Raw genomic sequence first — 13,151 nt, forward strand, 5'->3', positions numbered from 1 at the left:
GTATGCGGAGGGCAACTAAATTAAAAAAATAAAATAAAATCCTCCCCTTTCCCCAAAGTAGAATAGAGCCCTCTATTGACAGCTTTTGGCCAAAACCCCTTTTACATTCCTATACTTTGTGTGAAAGGCAATGATCCTCCCCATTGTCATACCCATCCAATGTTACATCAAAAAGGGGGGGGGGAGAATTGCTTTCTACTAAAACTCGTATAGCAAACCCTGTTTCCTGAAGCAGAAGAATATATTGAGATGTTGAATTTTAAGATAAATCATATGAAGGGGAAGCATGACCACATCTCATTTCATTGTATGTGTGAGCGGAATCCTTCACTGTTTGGCTGATATCTTGTTTATGCCAATTTTTAACAGCATAAATGCACAGTTTTGGAAAGGAGAAGGGCATTCTGGAACACCTGCTTAGCAAAACGCTGGGCCATTACTTTAATAAAGAGAGATATTAACTCTTAACATGCCAGATACATTTCAGCTTGGTTTTGCTAAGTATTATTTGGTGCCCATTGGCAACATCAGTGTTTAACAAGCCAATGAATTCAAAAGTTATAATTGAGGCAACTTTTGTGTCTAGTCTTTGTTTTAGTTGTCATCTGAAAGCATTTTAAGGAGAAAAAAATATATATTTATTCCAAAAATAATTCAAGGACACCATAAAAAAAACCTCTCATCCCAAACTGTGCAATATACCTTGATATGTTTTTTTGTTTTTATTTTGCTTTCATGTATTTGTTTATTTATTTTATGGTTTTTATCATCCAACACCTACTCGTGTCATTCATTCACCTTGAATAGTTCATACTGGCAGCCCAGAAGGTAAATAAATCACTCCAATTTTTAGCACTCGGCTTGCATTCCTGCTACGTTTTTTGCACCCTTACTACTTCTACTGCATCCTATCTTTGCGGTGTTTACTCACATTACAGTAAACTCTCTCACCTTCACCTACATATATCCCTGCTTTTTCTTCATATTTCATGCACACTTTAATAATTTTTTTTTCATCTCTCTTTTTTTCAGTGATAAGCAGCATATTTATGCCATTTTGGGACTATTTATTTTCTTTTCAGATTATGTTGCTCTGATGCTGTAACAGTGTTTTTCTTTTCTTACAAGACATACATCTTTTGCTAGAAATAAGAGGAGATTAGTAAAGCTGTGCATAGTGACTTAAATATGGAGTGCCATCTGAAGTTCCATAACCTTTCTTTATGTTCAAACAAAGAGTGGATTTATATAATCAAAATAAATTAATTTTCTATTATTAAAAAACAAAAAAAATGTATTTCAAGTTAAGAGGATAATGTTTGCATTTATTATCATAATTCACTTATTGATGTTTCATTTCTTTTACTATAAACAAAATTATTCAAATGATTTGATGACCACATTTGGCACTTCATATACCATCATTAAAGTAATGCACAGCTTTTAAACATACCCTCAGAATAAATATCTATGACTTGCATTATACTAATATATTAACTTGTTTTATGAAAAAGACATGGCGTCTTATAAGCCGTGTAGGTAGAATAGATTTATGTAATATATGTTTATCAATGTCAGTTGTGATAATGTATAATAAATGCTGAATACAGATCAATTTTTCTTCATATAAAGGATAACATAATTTTATCTTTTAAAATATGAAGTGTACAGATTTCATTTTGATATGTGCTTTTAGAAAATGTGTACCTATTCTTATGAGACAGCCCATTGTATTCTTAAAATCATTTCAAATAGATCTGTACTTTAATGCTTGCTTTTTCAATTGCAGAATATTGTAAAACATGATACTGATCGTTGCTTATGAATATTGTGACATTGACAATTGTTGGTGCTATTTAGAATTTAGAATAAATGTTGTGTATTTTATTATGATTATAAGTATATGTTGTAGGTAGAATTAATACAGCACTCTTTGTTTTATTAAATTTAGGATTGTAGTATTTTTATATAATCATTATCGATTTATTTGTTATTTATTTATTCACTTTATATATTATGGTATGAATGCACATTATTTATATATATTTAATTAATTGGTGATATGCATTTAACACGATTTCTACACAATTTAATATATACTTGTATTCATACTTATCATGGGCTTGTTAGTTCGCGCAAAGATGTAATTATTCATCATCATAACTTAAAGATACATGTCATAAATGTAACACCTTATGAAAAAACATTCAGAGAACATACAAAGCAACACTTAGTTTCAGTCATATTTCTTTTGATGGTTCACAGTAATCAGAGTTCAGTCACATTTTCTTGTAATGGAACAACATTGTTTTAGGTTTTTTCATCAGTTACATTATTCCCTTCCATAAACATGATTCCTTTGTACATTACACATTGATATGCATCATTGCCACCCTAAAAAACCACTTCAATTGCATAAAATATGTTTAAAGTGCATTTGACACTAAATTAAATTGGGACTCTTCTTTGTAAAGTTCACACTAGGAAGTAAATGAATAGTTTCAGCAAAACAGACAACATACAAAAAATTATTTTTTTCCCTTTCTCCTAATATCTATTTGCTCACCCTCATAATTTTGTTGAGACTGATGAATTTAATGGTTTCGGTGGAAACATATTTCCTTCATTGTGGGCCAAATTTGAGAGCATTTGATGGATAGGTATTTTTTTTGTAATTTCATTGGGAGGGAATGTGAGGACATATTAAGATTTCAACATCCAGTCAAAGTTATTTTCAAATATTTAAAATAGCTTGATTCACATAGGAAGTATTGAAACGGGGTGGGGGCAAGGGGATGGTAATTTGAAAGATGGAGTGTTTTAGATGTGTGATAGTGTTTTTTTTTATCTATCCCCTGCAAACATCACAAATAGACCATATGTCATCTATAACCATAGAGTTCCAGTTTACTGGCATTTTGAGAGTTGAATTTCACCTAGGGCCTACACAGATCCACCTTCCATTTCAACCACAATGCATTGTTTTATTTTCCAGTTTTAAAGGGGACCTTTTCATTCATTCATTTTATCATCTGAATTTCTGATGCAGTGTGTTGGATGCAATGGGGGTGTTTTGTCCATGTTGTCTCAGACCAAGGCTTAATTTTCTTTTTGAGTTCAATCTTTGTGAATTCTCAGGGGACAGCTTGTAAATTTTATTCTAGTGTGGAAAGCTACAAATGTTCAACCCAATCTCATTGATTTTTATTAGTGTTTCTTTTGACTCGGTCAAAATTTAAAAGGGTCTCCCTGATTTGTTTCTGCCATAAAGTGTTGGTGTTCATCTTCCCGAGTGGTCAATTTAAAAACTGAATGCTTGCCAATTTTTTAAAAAGTGGGATGAAAGCTTTAAAAATAAATGGGATATTAAACTTATAAAAAAAGTAAAAATGAAAACAGTACATTTTCTTCCTTTAAATATGAGGTCACTATCAAGTTATACTCTAGGGTAGGAGAATAGACTGAAAATTTTTCCATAACATGTTCATTGACAGACGTGTTGAACTATTCTTTGATTGAATTAAATGGTGTAGCCTTGCACTTGCAGAAGAGTTTTAGATGTATTATTTCTGTCATCAATTAACATAAATATATCAATTAACATGGCCTCTGCTCCTCCCACAATGCCCCCTGTTCAGCGCCCCTCACTCTTCCGCCGTCTGGTAGGAGCGGTGCGCCGCGGCAGCAATGAGAACTTGCCTGGACTCGCTGAAGAAGGTGGGAGCACCAGTGCCGCCGTGGCTATCAAGGAAGAAAAGACGCCCTCGCCGCAACTCAAGGAGAAAGATCGACCACGCCCAGGGAAGGTGGCAACTACCCTCCCTAGGATCGATAGTTCCGGGTCAGAGGGACTCACCGTAGAACAACCTAGCAAACAAGCCTCACCCAAGTAAGTAATCGCTCTTATGATACAAAATTAACATAAAAATATGCAAATTTGTTGTTACTTAATGTTAATAATTTTTTTAATTTACACTGCCTAATGTGAAATACACAAGGAGATTCATAGTGTGTATTTGTATGATCATTACATTCATCAATATATGATGTGTAGTTGGTCACCTTCTCCGCTCTCAGGGGAGTATTTCATCATGGACATTGTGATGGCTCATTGTTGCAGTGACTGATATCAAGACTTTTGTCACTTTCCTAAGACAAAATGTCAAAACTTAGTTTACCATGTTCCAATGTATGGAAAACAAGTATTTCAAGGGGGCCATGAACAGCCTCTTGCAGAATTATGGCAATTCTTGCTATTGATATCCTTATCTTGACCTATATTGGTGACTTTGGCAGTTTAATCAACAGATGAAAATAGTCCTCAAGAGTGATTACGGCTGACAGTTGTTACAAGCTACCGAATTTCTTCAGTCTGATTGGCTGAGGGAGAATATTGCAGTGGAAATTGCCTCATGACACTCTGTCTTGATATAATATATAATGGGAAATATCTCATTGAGAGAGGACCCAAATCAAGACTTTTATCAGTCTATGGGCTTAGGGCAAAGGGTGAAATACCATGTCCTGAGCAACAACTGTCAAGTCTGATTTGTGGGCTGTTTATTTAGACCAATCAGGTCCTTGTCTGATTTATCTATAGGGGTTACATCGGGCCATGTCGGGGGTGCGACTAATGCAAATAGTGGCGGAAAAGTCACTCCCTTCCTCAAGAGTTTGGTGGCATGGAGTTTTGTTTTTACGATGTCACTGTCCCCCTGATCCGCTAGGGGCAACAATCCCAGGGTGCATCAGTCGGTCCCAGGGTATTTTAATGGAAGACCCCCACACACACACACACACACACATCAATTCCAAGATGAATATTGAACAATGCAAAGCTATGTCCTGAAGCACTTGTAATACAGAAAGCTTTCATGGTTGGGAATGATCAAGTAATTAATGTCAACCTACCAATCAGAAGTCCTGATGGGCAAGCTTTTGCCCTGGCGAGTGTTTCATCAACATTTTTGTCTGACAAGTTCTCAGGTCTGACAACTTTCCTTGATTATGATTCGTTGAGAGGCACTGTTGCCATAGTAACTGTCGGATATAAAATGTCTGACAAGTCCTTTCATGAAATGCTCCCCAGTAATTGCAAGACTGCAAGTGGCACAAGGACCAGGAGGGTGGAGAGAGTCCACAGGAGGAAAAAAAAAACCTTGCATAAGTGTGCGTACTTGGAAAACCTTGATCATTTCATTATCATATACACCAGGAGGGTGTTTCATGAAACTGTTCTTAACTTAAAGAGCGAATTTAAGAATGACTGGTGAACCTTTCTTACACACTAGATAAATCACCAATGAACATTTAATGGTGAATATCATTTACCACAAGAAAGGATCACCGGTCGTTCTTGAAGTCGCTCTTAACTTATGAGTGTCTTTGTGAAACGGGCCCCTGGTAGTAAATGGAGAAAAATAACAGGGGGCACAGAGCTCTGGAACACAAAAGAAGAGCCTAGAAAATCCAAATTCAGATTTAGCCAGTAGGTTGTAAAGATAAAATAAAATAAAAGATACTACATTCTTTGCCTGGTAATAAATATGCATGTTTTCTCACAATTTTCCATGAAACCCTTGAATTTGGATATCCATTTGGTTTGTTTATCATAATAAAGCATTAAAAGTTCCTCTGTTCCAAAGTCAAGGCTGTCTAGGAATGATACCCTTTTCATAAACCTATCCTCCAATTAGCCACCTAAGAGTAATGCGGGTAATTCAATAAAAATTGCGTTCACAAAACTCCGAAAATAAGCCGTATTATTTTTACGAGCGCCCGTCCTGAAAAAGGCGGATAATCGTCATGACAACTGGACAAGCCCCCTCCAATGTGGTTGTGTTGGAAAAGGGTGACCTTGTGACCGCACCATGGCAATTATCCGCATTATTTGGAAATGCGTTCATAAACTCAAAATCTTGTCCCGATGCTGCTATTATGCGGATAATAGCAGCATCAAAATGATGCGGATAACTCTGGTCCTCCTCCAAATTTACGACCAAATTATGCTGCTATTAGCCGCATAATTGGGTTTATGAAAGGGGTATTAGAGAATCATGATTCATGATGCTTTAACTGCTGATTGTTGGAAATTTATCATCGTTTTCAGAGGCAGGATAAAATGTCCTAATTTTATGCTGAAAAAAGAACGGTTTTCATGCCAAAAATTTTTTATATCAAGGATATTCTTTGCTAACAGATGCGGTCAGATAAAATGTACCTGAATATGTACCTGAAATATACCTAAATATACATTACATCATACATAGTCATTTATAGCCCATCCAGCTTTAGGACATTTAAATTTAGTAATAAAAAACATATTTGTGATTGCCTATAATGATAAATTCAGGGTCCTCCTTTACCCTTCCCCTTCTCTGAAAAGTAAATACTTGCCAATATAAAACGAGTATTGATTAATTAAGTAAAAAGGTCTGTTTATATTTGAGAGTATTTTTGTCTTCATTAGTGTCATATCCATCAAAAGTTCAACAGTTGAATTTTTTTAATACTAACTTACAAATATCTGCATGTCTATCTGTACAAAGCGAAATATTGTGAGGAATTATCCACTGAACTTTTTAGTCCTCTCTTGGTCCTTTCTATAGTTGTTTATGACAATACATGTATGTAAACATACATTACTATTTTAACTCTTTCTCAGATTTATGCAATTGAACCATTCCAGACTGATCATTCAATTTCATTTCATTCATATTCGTTTGTGATTCTTTTGTCTACTTTTAAAGTTGTTTATTTCCATTAACATCTAAAAAAAATATTTCTTAGGACATTGTAATGTTTAAATTTCTATTGAATTCCTTTATAGAATAGACATTTCTGTCAATTCAAAACGTAATACATCACAGCCATAAAGCACATTTATTTGACACAAGTTATTTATTGTTAGCCACAAATTCCTCAGAATTAAAATTAAAATCATGAAATCTTTTTAACACAGATTTTCTGAACACAAGTATTGAGTTTAGATATAAAAAGCTTAAAGACCCTGACCGGTGTAAAAAAATCATATATCAAAAGAAAGATAATGATTCATAGACTACAAATATACCAATAATATATGGAATCATAATATATGGAATCACGACGCTTCTTACACAATGTGACGTCACGGTCTCGAGGCAGGTGAAAAGCACAATAAAGCCTATTTTCTAAGCCGGGTTCGAAGCCCGATAATTGGAATACTCTTAAGCAAAATGCTCAGCTGGGAAGGGGTGTAAATGAATAAAGCTTTTATTGCTGTATTTTAGTAGCTTATAAGCTTTCGATTGGTATATAATTTGTCAATTTCATTTTTCAGTCCGGTCTGGGTCTTTAAGATATAAGGACAAGGGCACTTGTGATCTTATTTATTTACATTGCCTGATTGGAAATCATATAAAAAGTTGTTTGACCCAATTTACACAAATTTTAATAATGGATTGTTTGATTGATTTCAATGACTGGTTGCATATAATTATCAGTGCAATCAGTCATGATAATCAGTCCTAACATCAATTTTTATTGTTTGTGTTCCAGGGAATTGTATGTTACTGTAAGATTGAATCTCTTGGAATGAGACAAAACAATATTATTATTGGTGGATATTTGCAGACATTTATTCATATTACTCTGTTGGTTTGTCCCTATTTAGCTCTCTTACCTTTAAGCGCCTTTGTTGATGTATAATAGTTAACATCCTGACAATGACTAATATGCTGTCATATTAGAAACAAGTGTTCATTGGCTTTGGTTCACTGCAAGATCACATGATCGATCATCTGACAGATCACCTGACCCTGCTGTTTTGAAATTCAGACCTTTGAGAGATTTAGAATAAGAAATATAAGTAATGGTTGTCAATTTTTCCAGTAATTGTCATTTTGCAATTTATCAGCTATATATATATTTTTTTAATATTGACCCTACCAGTTCATGAGCGTGGACCATTTATTCACAATTCAGATTTATGACAGGTTAAACCAATTATCCATAACTGCAGTTTTTGTTTTTCTTGTCTTATCATAAATATTCTATTTTTCATTGCTAAATATAGGTCCTAACGGTTATGGCTTCTTTTGAGAGTCAGCTCACAAGTATTTAGTAATTCATTATTTTCTTTCATTTCTAAGCTACATATCAACAAACAAGCAAGTAATCCATGCAAAGCCAATACCATTATGTCAAAAATTCAGAAACTGATCCACCCATTCCTCAATCATTGTAATTGTCACTTAGACCTTATATGACATATGAGAGGAGGCCTTTATAACATCGACCCAAATCATACCGTCCCCACCAGTGTAAAACTTTTATGTTTTATGAATAGGGTTAAGAATTGAAAATCACAGCTCTTCAATTTTCATGTTGCTTGTTCCTTTTGGCTTGTTCTTCCTCTTCTGATTTGCCCTTTTATTTATTGCATATTTCTCTCGGGAGGGCAGGTAAAAATGTTTCAGTTTGTAATTATTAATTTCCATTATAGTAATTGGTTTGGTAATGGTGTACATTTTCAACAGGAGGGGGTATATTTTCCTCTGAATTATCAAGGTGGTTGTGTGTTTTGATTTTTCAGTTTTCAATCTGTACTCGATCTGTTTCATCAGCAAATCTTGCTTCAAACTTTCTACTTCATTAATAGACAAGAGTCATCCCCCTTGATTGTAATTAGGAAGCAACCTATTCGGAGTCTGAACGTACAGCCTAGGGGCGATGACATATATCTTCATTGGTTCTGATGACCCGAATGACATTAATGCAATCACAGTATGTGGAAACCACACCTTTATGTATCCTCTGCGACCGCCCCGCTCTCTCCCCCTCTGTCTCGCCCGTCAAACTTCCGAGTTTCCCTTTCAGGCTGTTTGTTTACCGTTGTCAAGACCCGTTGCCGGGGTCATATAGGCCTTGAGGACCTTTCTGCCAACTCACTCGACTGTCTTACAGGATAATTGTCTTTTCTGCCAATTCAGAGCTCGAGGACAGATTTTGTTTCTCTTTATGGAGAATAAATAAGTGCTGCATCTTTGGCCTGTCATGGTATCAAAGACGAAACATGAGGAGTCTTAAAAGGGATTTATTAAGACGTGGGCCTTGATAATTACTTTAAAAAGATGTGAATTACATATTAAATATCCACAAATGCTCCATATTGTTTTTCCTGTCATACTTTGTAGTGTTAAACTATGGGTACAGCAGTACAACTTTGTGAATGATGGTTCTGCATCTACAAGTATCTGTAGGCAATACCTAGATTCCACTGTCATGATTCATGCCACAATTGAAACTGGTCTTAATCGTGGAGTAATCAAAGTGATGCTATGAAATCATATCAGATCAGTCCTGACGATCTTATCAAAGAAAATTTTGGACAGTCTGCGATCAGCTGTGAATGGCCAATTTTGACTTTCGCAAGGGATGGCACAACAGTAGAATAGGTATTCCATGTACATTGATTAACAATTTGCTTTGATCAATCCATCAACTCTAAAGATTGTTTATTTCACAGATAGAAGTGGAATGCAGTATGCAAATGAAGTACTTTTCCTAAACAATATATTTGAAATATGCAAAAGCTATCAAGGTATATAAAAAATACCATCTGATTCAGAGAGTGCACGATGTCAGTGAGATAAACACAAACACTTGGCAAAAGAAACCTAAACCTCCAGATGAAATACAGGGAACTCGCTTGAAGCCTGAAACAAGTGGAGCATTCCCCTGCCTCTCAATTCCGGCAGCAATTAATCTAGGTGCTGGCCTGGAACCAAGACTCACTATTTGTTTTATCTGTGTTCTCCTCCGCAGGCAAGCCGAGCGATACCAGAGGAAAGGTCGCGACCCTGATCGAGAGAGTCGTCACCACCGCTACAGGGAGCCGCCTGATAACTCGAGGGTGAGTTCCATTTCTACCCTTTTTTTTTCAATTTTCTTTGCTTTTTGTCACCACCATAGCATCATAATTCCCTCCATTATGGTCAAATACACCATAGAACTGCCTTGAATGAAACATATATGCATAATACACATGTTTTTTTTTCAAAATTGAAATTTAAATATGATAGTCATATTTGAAATTTTGCCTTATTTTCATAAAACGATGTACAACATTTGAGCTATATACAGATGACGAAGCCAATGATGCCACACGTTCACTGCTTATATTATAATTGACAATATGAAATTTCAAATCTTTTATAATTTTTAGAATTGTTAATTATGGAGTCCTAAATTTAGTTAAAATAATGATGTTTCTAAATTTTAGACAGCAATTAAGAAACATGTTTTTCAGTGGAGGAATGATTGAATATTGCATATTCCAAGTGTCTTAACGTCATTGTTTCCTCTATTGCATAAAGGCAATATTTGTGCGTACAACTGTTATGTGAAAACAAGTTATATCTGAAAATGCTATGTTATTAATTCACTTCCAAATTTTATATCATTTCTCTGTTTATTCATACCAACTTGGCGTCAGTTTGGACGTGACCTTTAATATCAAATGCAGAATGACAGGAGGGAAAAGAATATTAGATATCTCCGGTTTCGCTCTTTTTTTCTTCTCGGTAATGTGGTTAAGGTGTGAAGATGCAGAAGGAGATTCGTTTAAATTGAATGAGATCCCGGGGTGAGCGAGACACATTCCATCTCATCAGGATATGAGAATAGGTGGTTTCAGACCACCTTGTAGTTCGTAGGTCCGGGTATTTTCGGATTTGGAAATATGCCCTATTCAGAAAATTGCACGTAATATCCCCACAAGAAAATACCCGGCTTAATAGTTTGGTACTTGTTAAATTATGAGAACTTTTGCAGGGATTTTTCAAAGGTCACAGGTATTTTGGCAGTGAGAAAGCAAATTACAGGAACTTTCTAGTTGTGTGCAGGCACTGCGCATGGGTGCTTGGCTTGCAATTTCGAATCTCATGCCTTGCCTGCTTATCAGACCATACTGCGCATGCTCTTCATTTCTGGAACTTTTCATGAAGGGTATGTTTTGGGGCGATGTGAATGCAGGGATAATTATCGGTATTTTTTAGCCTAAATATGTTCTAATAATTTAACAGGGATTCTTGTGATTGAGGCGGTTTGAAATCGCCTAATGTTTAAGAGATAGAAGACCTTGGAAAGATCCTGGTGGTCTTGGACCATTTTCCCTCCTTCACATGAAAGTACATTCAGTTTTAAAATATTCTCATACCAATGTTTTCTGTGACAGAACATGTGAACATGCAATCACAAGTCAGGAAGTGCGTTTTTTGCTGCACGTACTTGGGCTTGTTCACGATCTGATCATACTGTGTCTTTCTTTGCTGAAGATACTGTAAAATAAATCCTCATGTTTTATACCTTGGTCACATTTGCTCTACAGCGGCCTTACTGCAAGTCGAAAACAGCCATTTCCATCTCTATCTAACTCCCTGTCTCATTCTTGTGATATGTTTCCCTTTCTGTATCCCAGCTGACAGCTGTCGTAGTTCTATAGCTATCAGGCCTATGAATGGGGTCTCTGTGTGTTCCATGACTTCTACATATGGATGGACTCCCCCTCCTCCTCCCCCCCCCCCCCCTCTCCGTCTGACTCTAAACAACCGTAATTCATAATACAGGTATATTGAAGCTTGCCAAACTTGGCCTTATGAATTGTCATGATCAGTGAGACCTAGGAGTTGCACAATATGTTTAGGTGCTATATTTCTCTTTGCCCTTCACTCAATCATTCTCATATCTGTCCGTGGTGTGTTTGAATAGACTTAAGCTGATCAAACCACAGTATTATGTTTGCGAGTCAATATATGCATAAAGTAATAAGTAGGTATCATGTATAAATAAATGATCAAAATGATTCAATAAATGAATAAACAACTGAATGAAAGTAATATTTGAATATGTGAATGAATAAATGAATTAATAAGTAGATAGATAGATAGATAATCAAGAATATGGCAGATCCGTTTTTGGACGATCATCACTATCATAATCTGCCTCTAAAAAGCTACTGATGAATTTCTACAGCTACATAGGTGTGGACATCCCATTAAGAATCCTTAGATCCATAAGAATCAGGGTTCAAATTGCAGTAAAATTTTTTGTGCTTCCAGTCAAAATAAAACAACCATGGATATGTGTCTATTGTAGGTTTGCCTAATATAGCAGGCTCTTGACTCCTACCAAAGTGTAGGTAGCATTATTCCTTTGAAAAAAAATCCAACCTCTTTGCCAGAAGGTGTATGACCTGGAAACTATGTAAAAAGATATATTTGTATTCCCACCAACACAAGTTTGTCATCATGCGTTGCTTTGAGCTTCAATAAACCTAGATCTTAATAGAATACACCCACAAGTGATATCTCAAAATAGAGTTAATCCTTTCAACAGCTATCCCTGATCATACAGTTAGTAAAACAGCTAGTACAGATTGTGTTGGGGGTAGTTTTGTTTTGTAAAATGAATACCTAAATCATAATTTTTTAAACTAATGCCATTAATATTGGGTATTGTTTCCAGAAATATTCCATTTGAAACAATATTAGAGCAAGGAAGGAATACGTTGCAACTGTATAGTTGATTGTGGAGTAGATCCATTCTGAATGTCTAATTGTTTGATAGGGATAAAAAACCCACTGTCGATGCTCTGTATTTCGCAAGACTTTGCCATAGAAGATAAGTTCATATCTGGTCACACTATTGTACAGTAATCTAAGCTGATAGTTGTCTAAATGTTGACTTTACACTACAAGTTCTACTCAGAATAATAATCTACAAATCTGCAGAGTTGCTCCATAATGTTGCTCATCAATTCTATTTTGGTGGCAGCGGTGGGATTCATGTTCATTCTTATATTTGTCACAAGAATTATTCTTGAGGAACATCAACATCAACCAAACAAGTAAAATATTCAACTTTTTTTTAATGCATTGTTCATGAACATAAAACAGTCTCACCTTTAAAAAATGGGGAATTCAATTTCGTGAAGTAGTTGACGGAAATGTATGTATTCCATCTATTTTTAATGATTGTTTTGAAAGAAGTGATTTATTAGATTTGAAGAACATTAGCAAATTTATAAATATAAACATTTTTTTCCTAAGGGCTTGAAACCAACATACAATCATGCTCTTTGAAAAGAGCATTGTTGCCCTTTAAAGTAA

The 13,151-nt window shown here is 35.3% G+C and overlaps 1 protein-coding gene across 21 annotated transcripts in view; it reads left to right on the plus strand.

The window, feature by feature from the left end:
* The window catches only part of LOC121428589 (voltage-dependent calcium channel type A subunit alpha-1-like), a 203,248-nt gene that overhangs the window by 165,946 nt on the left and 24,151 nt on the right, over positions 1-13,151 (plus strand). For 20 of the 21 annotated variants that reach the window (XM_041625320.1, XM_041625326.1, XM_041625319.1 and 17 more), the window contains 3 exons: positions 808-828; positions 3,639-3,889; positions 9,808-9,895. In XM_041625320.1, coding sequence (XP_041481254.1) covers positions 808-828; positions 3,639-3,889; positions 9,808-9,895 — 360 coding nt within the window. The remainder of the gene's footprint in view (positions 1-807; positions 829-3,638; positions 3,890-9,807; positions 9,896-13,151) is intronic. The other variant, XM_041625334.1, reaches the window with a different exon arrangement.

This window comes from Lytechinus variegatus, chromosome 15, assembly GCF_018143015.1.
Source record: "Lytechinus variegatus isolate NC3 chromosome 15, Lvar_3.0, whole genome shotgun sequence".
NCBI lineage: Eukaryota > Metazoa > Echinodermata > Echinoidea > Temnopleuroida > Toxopneustidae > Lytechinus > Lytechinus variegatus.